This window comes from Diadema antillarum, unplaced genomic scaffold, assembly GCF_040938485.1.
Source record: "Diadema antillarum isolate AM-2024a unplaced genomic scaffold, OU_Dant_1.0 scf00000128, whole genome shotgun sequence".
Taxonomy (NCBI): domain Eukaryota; kingdom Metazoa; phylum Echinodermata; class Echinoidea; order Diadematoida; family Diadematidae; genus Diadema; species Diadema antillarum.
In genome coordinates, this window is record NW_027271017.1 from 4,678,655 (window position 1) to 4,691,957 (window position 13,303).

General features: G+C 38.4%; 1 protein-coding gene across 1 annotated transcript in view; it reads left to right on the forward strand.

Annotated features, from left to right (window-relative positions):
• Positions 1-7,651: 7,651 nt before the first annotated feature.
• LOC139720499 (putative defense protein 3) overlaps positions 7,652-13,303 on the forward strand; it is a 34,819-nt gene continuing 29,167 nt past the window's right edge. Inside the window, exon 1 of the mRNA XM_071631852.1 lies at positions 7,652-7,895. Within this exon, the coding sequence (XP_071487953.1) occupies positions 7,652-7,895 (244 nt within the window). The remainder of the gene's footprint in view (positions 7,896-13,303) is intronic.

Below are 13,303 nucleotides of genomic sequence, written 5' to 3' on the forward strand. Positions count from 1 at the left end.
AAAAAAAAGAAAAACAGTTTGGATAACAAACAATCTAATCATGCTGGTAAACACCAATGTAGCATCTACTGGTAATTATAATGTATATGCCTCATATGAATACACATGAATAGATTGTTGATTACATTGTTCTTAATTATACGTCAAGACATATTCATGCCATTTTCTTGTATAACAACCTTAACACTGTTTAATGCTACAGCTGATGCGGCGGATGTATCAAAAGTTGTGATTTCCCTTCACATGGAAAATATAAATACGCACTGGAAGATGATATTCACTTTCGAGTTCATTAAAGTGTATAATGGGGTCTCGTCTACATGCAAGTAATCTTTGAACAATCATGTCACAGATACGACGTGTAAAAGATGCGGTTAATAGATACAGGGTCATCAAGGTTTATTTTTTCTCAGTCTCTCTCCCCCTCATGCCTTTGCAAATCAACCACATTTAAAAAATAAATACACTCAGCAAAAAAGAAAGTTTTTTTTTTTAAAGTTCATATATTTCATAGAAAATTTGTGGCTAAATATTAGTGTTTTATATGGCTACCAACCTGGCAGGTCAATCAAAAGGCAAACTTTACCAATAAGCGAACACATTCGTTTTTATCTTCCAAGCACAAAAGTAAAATTGGACAAGTTGACATTCCTTCGTACATCCGTACGTGCTCTTCCATGTAACAATGACAACAAAAGACAATTGAATAAAATAAAAAATACGAATCAAGTTTCAAAAATCACCCTACGATCTCTGTAATGCCTTGTTAGCCCGCAAAGATAAAGAAAGGTGAAAAATAAATAATAGAGAAAACTACGAATCTTCTATCAAATCCAAATTCAAACGGCATATAGTGATAATGAATAACATTTATATATAGCGCTTAATACTGATGTTTCTATAAGCTCATCAATCCGGAAAAAAAGGCAATCTTATGGAAGAGGCAATCTTATGGAAAATGGCAGAAAGTTCAAATGTCATTTCAAATCAAGAACTTTGAAAATGACATTTTTTTAATTTTTGTCCTGAATTTGTCTCATAAATTCTAAAATTCCTAAATCAAAAGAATGTGGATTATTCTTTCATTATAGTCGTAGGACACTCATTCAATATTGTTAGGCCTATACTATTCTATTTTGCCAATATTGCCTTCCTCCTCGCTACAAACACGTAGCCTGTACTAAAACGAACTCATGTGAGAGTTATAAGAAATCATTAAGGTATATTCATTTCAGTATATAGGTATATCGATTATCATACTGAACTTGCCTCACAGCAATATATACATTGCGTGAAGAATATCCACAGTATACTCAAAATCAAGCGGCTTGTTTAAAAATGTGGATAACGATAATAATAATATTATGATATAACATGATTTGATATGGTGATATAATACAACATTATATAATATCATGATAATTATTATATTATATCATAATTACTATAATCATGTATAGTAATATAATAATGACGACATAATAATACAGGATAGTATTATGACACACTATCAAACCTCGAGTAGGCCGATATTAACTAGCAATAAATCTAGGAATCTATAGTTTGCACGAAACGACATGGTTTTCAAACATACCCAGCTGCCTGTGTTAGGCGTCATATTGGAGTCCGGAAACAAATGCCGTTATTTTTCCTGGAAAAGAAAGTCCCTCTCGGTGTTATCATTGCACGTGAAATGGTATAGAAGCGGAGAAGAGAAAGACAAAACTCAGAATATTGTCGGGGGTATATCGAGAGTCACGCAGCGGCAAACGTGTCGATCTTCTCATGAGAAAAGCTATACGCAACCCTCTGGGTACAACCACCTCCAAGGCAATTTATATGCATGGATGAGGAGTACAGTAACTGGATAATGGCTGACGAGAACTGGTGATTAAGGCAACAACATTGCTTTATGGTTTCACTGCAATTAAGATAACCCTGTTTTGCTCGTGACGCACGCTGCTCGGAAGTCACGTCACGCCCACAAACTCGTCTTCTCAAGAACATGCTTGTCTTTCTTTTGCATTTTCATTTCTTCTGTGATAGCTCGCAAAACTTGATTTCTATCTTTCGTAAAAGTAAAGTTAAGTATAGGAGTATATATAGTAAAGTATAGTGATTAAATAAATGAAAACAAAGGAATTTCATCCAGGAAAAAACGGTGTACCAGGATAGTATGCCGGCCATTCGCCTGACTCAGTCTATTTCACTTAGGTCTAAGAATTGTTTGTTTGGTAGATACTTTATTTTCTGCAAATCAATACATACATAGATTGAATAATCGTGAACATGGGAAACATACAGAGTATATTTGAAACAGAGTCGTTTGACTTGCATAAACAACGATATAAAAGGAAATTAATGATATTACAGTATGCATGTCTGTGCAGCTGGGATTAAAATAACAATATTATATTTAAGAAGTTATAATGCAGAGGGCCGCCATTGTAAGCATTGCTTGAAAAGATGGCCGGCCCGAGGAAAAGGTAGGTAGGTAAATTGGTAAACAATACAAATTCTGCTGCGAAGATAGCAGTGGAAAATAAACTCTGATGTGTGATGGTGGTGAATGAGCGTGCGAGTGCTTGAGAGTGCACAGGGGCAGATAGGCTGGGATTTGGAATGATAAAATTGGTTTGCTGGAAGAGGGAATGACTTACGATGTTGCTACTATCGGGAGACCAACATAAGTCAAATAAATTATTCGTGCTTAATTCGTATTTGAAGTATACTGTGATAAAATATGCTTCTTTAAGTTTGCTTTGAATGAAAACAAGGAGGCACACTGTTTCAACTCCTCAGGAAGAGTGTTCCATGTATCCGGACCGTGATGTCTAATCGACTTTTGAGCAAGTAAAAGCTTTGGATTACTTAAATGAAAATCATGAGAACGACGGGTAGGGTATGAGTGAATGTGATCATTAGTTACTAGGGCATTATGGAAAAATGGTAATAAATTTCGAATGTGTTTATACATAAATATAGCAGTTAGGTATGAATGTATATCATGGGCCTTCTGAGTTTTTAGGCGATAAAATATGGGATCAGTGTGAGCCAAAAAATTTGAATTTGTGCATATACGAAGAGCCTTTTACTGAAGAAGAAAAATTGTATTCAATTTGGTTTTGCTACAGTTGCCCCATTAGAATATACATTACATATGGAATCGCAGGTCTCAGATCGGAATCCCGATGGAATGCCATTTCTTTGCTCATTTTACTTACCTTACTCCTTTGAATTTATCTATTTTCTTCTTATTAACTCGCTCTTTGGCATGTGTCCTGCCCCCCCCCCCCCCCCGCCGTGTTATTATAGGTTAAAGGGATAGTATACAGTATTGGTGGAGATGAGAATTGGGCTTTTGACTTTTTGCAAGATACCAAGAAAACACTTTTGAAATAGTACAGAGCATACCATTTTAAGAGGAATTCAAAGTTTACTTGATGAAAATCGGGTTTGAAATTGCTGAAACATCCAAAAACAAAGTAAAACAAAGTTATCGTAATAAAGTGTGGGTCCCACACTTATTAGAATTGCTCTGTTTTGGATATCTCATCCATTTCCAAACCAATTTTCATCAAATTAACATTGAATTCCTCATGAAATTACATGCTCTTTCATATTTCGTGACAGGTTTCTCATTATTTCATCAAAAAATGTTTGAAACCTGAAATTAGGTCTCAACCAAAACTATACGATCCCTTTAAGTATTGGCTTCCATACCCTTTGGCCTTTGCCACCTTTTATTCGCCTCCAGAAAACGGGTCCTCTGCGGCAACGAAGCCCCGATTCCAGTTATTGCCGCCCTTACTGAAACACTGACAGAACTCTTTAATTACATTTTATTACTCAGCACACAAAGAGTTCTGGGTTCTGAGCCCAAATATCTCTGAAACAACTCTCATTGAGATCAGTCACGTGGCCGAACCAACTAGCAGTATCTGCTACTTCTACTTTCGCCGTTAGAGGGCGTTGATGGGGGAGCCAATACTTAGTACGAGCAGTTGAATATGCCAGTTTTCTGATGGTCTGGAAGCAGGAGTATAGGATAGCTATATGCATTATACGCTCGTTATCTCTCTCTCTCGAGAAAGAGAAAGAGAGCCCCCCCCCCCCCCCCCCAATTCTCAGGTCTGCCCATAATGTCTGAAACCATCCCTACACCCCTTTACTGGCTTTTTGCAAAGGTTTTATACCATGGATACCCCTAAATCTGGAACGCTGCTCAATGGAAGTCCAAACAGACACGCCCCCCCCCCCCCCAGCCTTTATCTCAGGCAAACTGTTACGACCGTATATCGAAGGGCCTACATTATTAAGATTTCTTAATTTTAACTGTGGGATCCCCGAAATTAGATAAAGATAGAATATTCTGATGACATTAATGTTTGATCAACATTGCTCTGTTTTTCTAGACATTATCATTGTTAGTCCTATTATTCAAAGAAGTCTCAGGTTAAAAGAAAAAAAAAAGGATCTTTTTTGGTTACTTTATTATCCTTATCTTTTTTTTTTTTTCTTTTTTTTTTTACAGTAAATAAATTATCGGGCAGGACTTTGTCGCTAAGAAAAGTAACCCTTTACCGGAGATTTAGGGAACACCCGTCTGTCCCTCCGACGACAGATTGGCCGTGTGGACAGGGTCTCCATCTAGCTCATCCTGCTGTACCTTTCGTCCTTCTATGAAGCAAAATAGTACAGAGAGAATGATGGTCTGGAAGCCAGACTTTGAGAGTGACTTGGTTTGGAGACTAACATGGTGGCGACCACTGATCTCCAGGGATGGATACAGGAATTCTGAAAAGCCCCCATTTTTCTTTTTTTTTTAATGGTTCTTTTGTTTAAAAAAAAAATAAAAAAAAATGAATAAAGGGGGGCGGGGTGCCTGAATCTGCCACTGGATCTCTATGATGTTTCTAATTTTCTGATGATTTATATTTGACGTTTGCGTCTCAATCGCATATTCAGTATACTGGTGTGAGGTAATTTGATTTGATTTGATTTGATCTGATCTGATCTGATTTGATTTGATTTGATTTGATTTGATTTGATTTGATTTGATTTGATTTGATTTGATTTGATTTGATTTGATTTGATTTGATTTGATTTGATTTGATTTGATTTGATTTGATTTGATTTGATTTGATTTGATTTGATTTGATTTGATTTGATTTGATTTGATTTGATTTGATTTGATTGATAGCTGCGTCCATACGTACAAAGCTTCATCCGACTGTGGTACTAGGGCACCGTAATCGATGGTGCTTTAAAGATCCATTGACTTTTCTTGGGTTGATTTTATACGTTTTTACCACACTTCTCCCTGAGATATTTTATATGGGGCAAATACGTAAAGTGTATGGCAACGTGGGTGTGAACACATTGCATCCAAGGAGTATCGTTATTGTGTTAACAGTATTATAATTTCTTTTCAGAATAAGTTTTAAAGAATATTTGAGTGAGCTTTTCTTGACGTGATGGAGGATAATATTAGCAAATATGTGAAATCGAACATGAACTTGAATATTGTGTGCATGTCTGCTGTATCTTGTTGAATGAAACAGGTGGGAGATTGAATGATTGGATTGAATCAAATTTAAGTATGAAAAAAAATACTAAAAAAAAAAAACCTATAAAGACAAAAAAGGGTTACCAGGACTTCTAATAGTCTGTATAATAGGCACCTCACCAACCCATGCCCTTAGCAATGTGCAAGTAGGCCTGCATCTTCGTAATGTCTTTCAGTTTCTGCACTTTTTTTTTTCTGATACCCTAACGTTCTGCCAAAATAGTACCGATATTTTACTTCGAATTCTTTTACATTGTTGTCTAGAAGGCATCATTGCCAAAAACTGTGTGTATAAATAGCGTGATTGCGAATTGAGCTCGACATCACCCCTTAAAGGGGAAGGCTAGTAACTGATCAGTGGGAATCAGTGGAAATGCTGGGAGATGATTGTTCCAATCCTTATGGGATTCATTCAAGAGTTCATTGTATATCTATTGTTGTGTGAAAATGATTTGCTTCAGAATGGTCTCATATTCAAGTAATGTGCAGTTTAATGCTTCCAGGTTAGCGTCCCTGGTCAGTGACGGAGCATTAATCTGCACATTACTTGAATATGAGACCGTTCTGAAGCAAATCATTTTCACACAACAATAGATATACAATGAACTCTTGAATGAATCCCATAAGGATTGGAACAATCATCTCCCAGCATTTCCACTGATTCCCACTGATCAGTTACTAGCCTTCCCATTTAAACCTTTATTAGCCACTGAAGATTCTGTGCATAATGGCCTATGGTTCTCTGGGAAGGTACAGCAATATTGCTCTCATTTCGACAACGTTCTAAATGATGTGAAATAGCTCACTGCATGTTTTTTTTTTTTTGTCTATCATAATAATTATGTTTGCTTGGAAGCCTATCAAGACTTTAACAAGAGAATGGTGTGTCACAGAAGTAATTCTATGGCATACTTTTGTTGACCTTTGACTTTTGTAAAATTACATATTATTATACATCATAAAAAAAATGATAACGCACAAAACTATAAAAAAAAAAAACAGAGGGGCAGTTTCGGGCATTATAGTGACTATACTGGCTTAATCAAGGTAGGCCTGTATAATCCATCAGTCTGTAAAATCCTAGACCCTATTATTGTGCATCGATGATGCAAGCAGGTCATTTTGTGTGGAAAGTGCATGCATAAATAAATGACAAAAGGACAAATATAGGCCTACTAGTAGTCTGCTTTACTTTGTCACTTCCTATCTTGATTATTGTATAGTCTCCTTCTTCGTTCTGCTCTTATCTGTCTATTTCTCGTCTTTCACATATCCCCTTATCTTTTTGTTTTCTTCTTCCTCATCTCGTTTTATATATTCATTCTCTTTTTTTCTCCTTTTCGCCTTCATCTTCATCTCAAAATTCTTCTCTTTCTTCTTCCCATCTCTTCACTTTTTGCAACAGCGCCTACAAGGTATTTCTCTCTTTTTGTTATGCTTCGGAGGAGAGCATTCACAAACTATACGTTGCTCGGACCAACTGCCTGCTCGTCAAGAATGATAAGGAAGGTTGGGAGATAATTCACCATCCATTGACATCTCGTTACAAAAGATTTCGGTTCCCCCTTTGTGAAAGTTTGTATCACAATACCGTTGTTCACTCAGGCAAATTCCCTTTCAATAGCTCCGCTCTACCCAAACAATAACAGTCCACATGTGAGTGTCCATTATAGTGTGTTGACATCGTGCATAATATAGAACCTACGCCGCTGCTGTTGACTAAGCCAGGGAGGTGCTTTCTAACTGAACACGTAATATGAAAACAGCGCGGTTGATCGCCGCTGTTTGAAGGCATTTCGGGTGTCATCCCTCATTACACGACGTGATCTAGCGCGTCGAGCTGGAATGAGACGAGTTCTTGCCTCCCATAATATGATTGTGCCGAATTAGATCATCTTATTTTTTTCTCAGCCAGCTGCTGTAATCTGCGGTGTCCTCGCTGTTCCTCAGCCTACTTGGGACTGAACGACGGGCACGCGCCAGAGTGAGAACCCTGCGCATACACTCAGAACCCCTGCGAACAAGAATTCGACGACAAGGAGACTCACCTCACGCAATACAGATAAGACAGTCTGATTCATAATGATGCTCCATCCAGGTAACCACGGCACAGTGATGTCGTCGAGGACGAGTGCCTTGTCGATGACGGTGTTGATGACAGTGGCTGCGGTCTTGGTCGTTGTCGACGCTTACTCCTCCGGCCCACCGCTCACGAGTTGTAGCAGCATGCGACCCACTGGACATGGCACGAGCACGGTGACCGGTAGCGCCCCGTACACCATCACGACCAGCAAGTCCTCCTACGTTGCTGGCGACGAGATCGAGGGTAAGCATGTAGGCCTATATCCTGCGGAAAGAGATGCACGTGACCACCATGAAACGCTCCATTAATTTTGACTTCTGCAGTCCGAATTTTACAGTTCACATAATCTCGTTATTAAAGGGATGGTCTATGAGGATTGGGCTGTTAACTTTTTGCGAGATACAGGAAACCATCTATGAAACATAGTACAGAGGATGTCCATCCGATGAAAATCGGCTTTGGAGTTGCTGATAGACATCCAAAAACAAAGTGTAACAAAGCGATCTTAATAAAAGGTATAGGTCCCACCTTTTATTCGGATCACTCTATTTTGGATATCTCGGCCATTTCAAAACCAATTTTCATTAAATAAATGCTGAATTCCTCTTGAAATAAAACTTGCTCCTTTTTATTTCAAAGGAGGTTTTTCATTATCTCACCAGAAAAATTTTAGAAACCTGGCGTTAGGTCATGACTAAAATTATACGATCCCTTTAAACTCGAACGTCAACCTTTTATCAAAATCGTCATGTCCATTTTGTATGTGCGCATCCATGATAATCATACAAAATACTGATCAGTATCACATTAAATAATATATGCATGCCACGTATGAGTGAGAGAAAGATGTAGAGAGAGGGAGAGATGGGGGGGGGGGGGGGGGGGGGGGGGGGGGAGAATGATGTTTATTGGATTGTCCCCCCTTTCCCCAGAATAGTGATTGAGTAGTCCTGCGATAAAGTGTGCTATTGCTCGAGTGGGATGGAAATCTTGTTACTGCTCTTCCTGATATAGAAATTATGTACACGAAGTTCTATACTATTAGTAACAAGTAAAAAAATACACAAATAATGTAATTCGTTGTTGTGGAATACATCTGTGTTCCATTCGTTTGAACTGCATGAGGAATCAGAGATTATATCTGATAATGACTCTAGGAGTATATGTTCATGCATGTTGCCAAGATTACATCTGATAATGACTCTAGGAGTAATGTTCATGCATGTTGCCAACATTATTCTCGTATATTCATATCAATAATTTAGAATATGAACGATGACAACTTAATCATAACTAGTTTGTCATGGTCTGACTGCGGTCATGGTGCTCGGTATATGTCATCAAAACAAAACGATTAACTTGAACGAAATCAATTTCTCTGCACTCGACACACTAGCATCCCCATGTACACTTGTATGTTGCCATGGTTACTCCCCTTACATGAAGGTTTCATGATGCTTATTTAGAGTGGTATGCTTGCAGGAGCACAGAATCAGCATCTGAAGATGCAGCATCTATCAATACCATTGTCCCTTTTTTCAGATGAATGAGAGTGCCAATCACCGATGGTTGAACAGATCCAATTTTCGAGTTCGATTAATTTTCCTATGAAAACCATGAATAGTATATACATTGAGCAGAGGAAATATTTTGATCACTAATTGGCCGCGATGAGAGTAAAATTAAATGTGCAAGCTTTTGATATCAGTACTTTACTTTACAGGAACCATGCTGACGATCGGAATAAATGACATTTCAGATAGCACTAACCTAATGATAAATTGTCATTTTACTATGAGAACCATCATCATTCTTTATTTCTCTCTTATGCAATAAAAGGGGCCAGCACAATCCATTCAATTTCACGCCCGTGATTTGTATTTACCTCATGATAAGCGTAGGAGAGGGGTATATCAGTGTCTACAGTTAGTATCACTTTATGTTTGTTCTGAGTATTAGTAGCGGTACTGCCATCATAGTTGTAGTACAAGTCGCAGTGTTTACAATGTAGCATTACAACTACATCTCCCATGATTATTATTATCTGGTACATTATTATCTGTGATGTAGTTCTTCTCTTCGCTATTGAAAAAAATCTGCATTTCACTGCGGAGACAAAAGATCAATGTTGATAATGTTTTCTTGATATGGCTACCGATGTGTTGGCTCAGTGAGTAGAGCGGCTGCCCTCACAATCGGGAGGTCGTGGGTTCAAACCCCGGCCGCGTCATACCAAAAGACGATAAAAGATGGGAGTTGCTGCTACCTTGTTTGCCGTTCAACAGTTGAAAAGGTTAGAGCAACGTCGATCTGGCGCTGCTCAGTGGCTGCCGGGCCCACGATCATGATTGGGCAAAATGAATTTCCATTCTTGGACAATAAAATTTGGAGTTTATATCCAAAACAATTATTCAAAAATATAATCGTCTTCCATTCAGTAGGATATACCTGCGAAGTTCGTCAATGATTATCTTGTCAGTTACACACGAAACTTCACTAACTTTTTGCCCTTTGCATCCATCTAAGTGCCTTATGAGGCACAACGTAATATATTACCCTGAAGTTTAGTGTATTCACCTTGTCTGCTGCCATGAAAATGACGGGACGTTCATGACTAGTGTTTGACAAACAGTTCATTGTGTCAGGCGAAGGAAACAGACGAATAGAATTCCTCGTTCCGCAACTGTTCCTTCTCTTCCGTTTTCTGAACTGTCATCTGTTGAAATGCTCACCGTGGAGTCTGTGCCTGTGGGCTCTGCATGGGGGCGCCCCCCACGCGCCCCATCGGATATGCTGAAATTACACCAATTATTGTTGGGTCAGATGTCGAGTTTAAAGACCCCACTCCCTTCTTATATCTAGACATACAAAAGACGGTTAAGTAAATATAGTTCCCATATACACTACCATACATTTCATCTCAGGAGGGGGTCGCCTTTATAAAATTAAGGGGGGGGGGGGCACGCCCCTCCCCCTCGCCCCCCTCCATTTTTCGTTTTGTTTATTTTGTTTTAACACACACAAAAAAAAAATGATAAAGGGGGCGCGCCCCGTGCGACCCCCCCCCCCCCCCCCCAATCCGCCACTGATCTCATATCTGTGTGCTGCAATGATGATAACATACTCAGGGTTAACGCCATCCCATCTCGCTGATAGGCTCTTTTTTTCATTAGGGCCTATCATACCCTTCAAAGGTTTATACTTTTCTCAATAAGATCACTTCCGCTTTATTTTTATTTTTTGTTTTTGTCTTTCTTGACATTCTTTGCAAGTGAAAATAGTGCATGGTAGACCAGAAGAGACTCAACTTCACCCTTTATAGTCATTGTAATTTGTCATTTCTTTGTTTATATTTTGTTTGTTTGTTTGTTTGTTTGTTGGGTTCAGTCGCGAATAAAAGCCCGCATGATTTCAGCTTAGCTGATTTCCATCAAGACCGTGAACTTTAGTTTATAGAAAAGCGGCGGTATTCACAAAGGAAGTTACAATAGATAAAAGGTAATCCGAACGCAAACAAGTTAAGAGTAATATTGAAATGTATTTAAAATATAAGACAAGAACTGCACATAGATAGGTATACGGTATTTATACAAAAGTTAGAAAATATAAGTGAACAATGTTTCACAATGCAAATAAATTCAATAAAGTGGTGACGAACAATAATTGGGATACAGGGCATAGAACAAAATGAATGTAGACTATAGCTTGTCTATTTGAATTGTTTATTAAAAAAAAGAAATGACTTTCAAATGTACGTTTTTGAAATATGTATAAAACACTTTCTTAATTTCTGTTGTGAAGTATCCAATGCCCATGCAGTATTGTCCTATCATGTAAGTCTTATATGAAGTACGATATCAATATACATATCGAGATTGCGTTTATAGTGTGTTATTTTGTTGATAGCTTGGATAAGCTATTTTCGTAGTCTTTCATTGTTCATTGAAAAAAGAAAACTGCGGATCTGATACATACTGACATACAACTCTTTCTCAAGCATGTAAACACGTTCATACGCAAAGTGTACTATAGCAGGGCCGGCGGAGCGTTTTGAAAAGTGTGGGGGGCCCACTTCCGGGTTTCATGGGCTAACAAACAAACAAACAAACAAAAAATGGTCCTCAGCTCTTTCCCCTTCCATTTCCGCGTTTCTTAAGCTGACAAAAAAAAAAGTCCTCAGCTCCTCTCTCCCCATCCATATTCCGGGTTTTTTCAGCTGACAAGCAAAAAAAAAAAAAAAAAGGTCCTCAGTGAAAAAAACATAACCTTACCGCGCTCACACTTCAAGATCTCTATCTATTTCTATTTAGTGCCACTTACGTACTGTACTTCCGGGTTAAAAAAAGTGTGGGGGCCCAAAGTGATGACACCTTATGTATTCCTTTGTATGGTGCACAAAAACTGTGGGGGCCCGAGCCCCCACGGCCCCCACGGTTCCGCCGGCCATGTGTAGGTATACGACAGACAACGTTACCTTCGTTGCCAAAGTAACGCGATCGCTCATAGAGATGCACTATTTGGAACGAGCGTTATCCTCAGAAAAGAGATAATAATTATGTGCACGGTTGAAACCATACGCGATCATTCTAAGCTTCTCTTCTTACGGTCTTCTTCAGATCTTCCTCCCCGCCCCTTTCCGCCCTTTCCCAGAGAGAGAATCCGTTTGCATTTTCAAATTCACGTCATAGACAGATTATCGTCGTATTCTGCAAATTTCTCTTGAGGATACCGACATTATTTTCACTTGGATAAGTAGTTATAACAGACTTTCAAAGTTTACGTACATGTATATCACCCTTAGGCTATGTTATACCATTCCATCAGGGGTATATGAGCACAGATATTGCGTATTATAGTTGGTGAGATAGAAAAAGCCAGGATGTCACAGCTTATTTAAAAATGTTATCCTGATGATGTAATACTTGCAAATTAAACCCTCATGTATACAAAAACTAGATAATTTTCAAAAGGAATGCAACCTTTTAGACCCCATGAAAAAATAATGACAAAACCATGCAGTTTACCCAACACATATAAGGGCCTATCAGCCTAAATACCTCATTTGTTTCTTTTCAGTAAGTATGTGCATTGATTCAGATACCATTATGCTGATGACAATAAACATTCAGGATAATGTTCATAGCTATAGATATGTTCATATCTGGATATAGAACTCAAAATGTCTTGATTTTTGTACCTTTTAGCGCTCACTCTCAAACTATAATAGGTTTTGTTGTTGTTGTTTTGCTCTGTTTTATTTTTTGTCTAATAGCTCTGGCATGCTTCATTGATGCCCCCAACTATACACTTGTGTAATCTCATCAAAATTAATGGTTTCCGCCCTCGTATAAGCAAAGCTTTACGGTGCCACTTTTGTGTGTCTGATGAGGAAGAAAAAGGAGGAGGACTCAATCTCAAAGTCTTCCTTTACATTTTATCGGGTCAAACCGCATTGTACATATTGCAAGGCAGTATCTTTCCCTAGATATATCTTATAGCTTGCTTACATAATATGAATGAAATCCGTGCGTTGTGCAGTGTGAACATTGCCCCGCCGCAAGTTAATGATTGTCTCGAAAGTCAGTGACACATTCCATTTAACCTTGCTACCGGAAGTTATTGTCCCTGCACGTCTCCGGTTCCGGCAACAC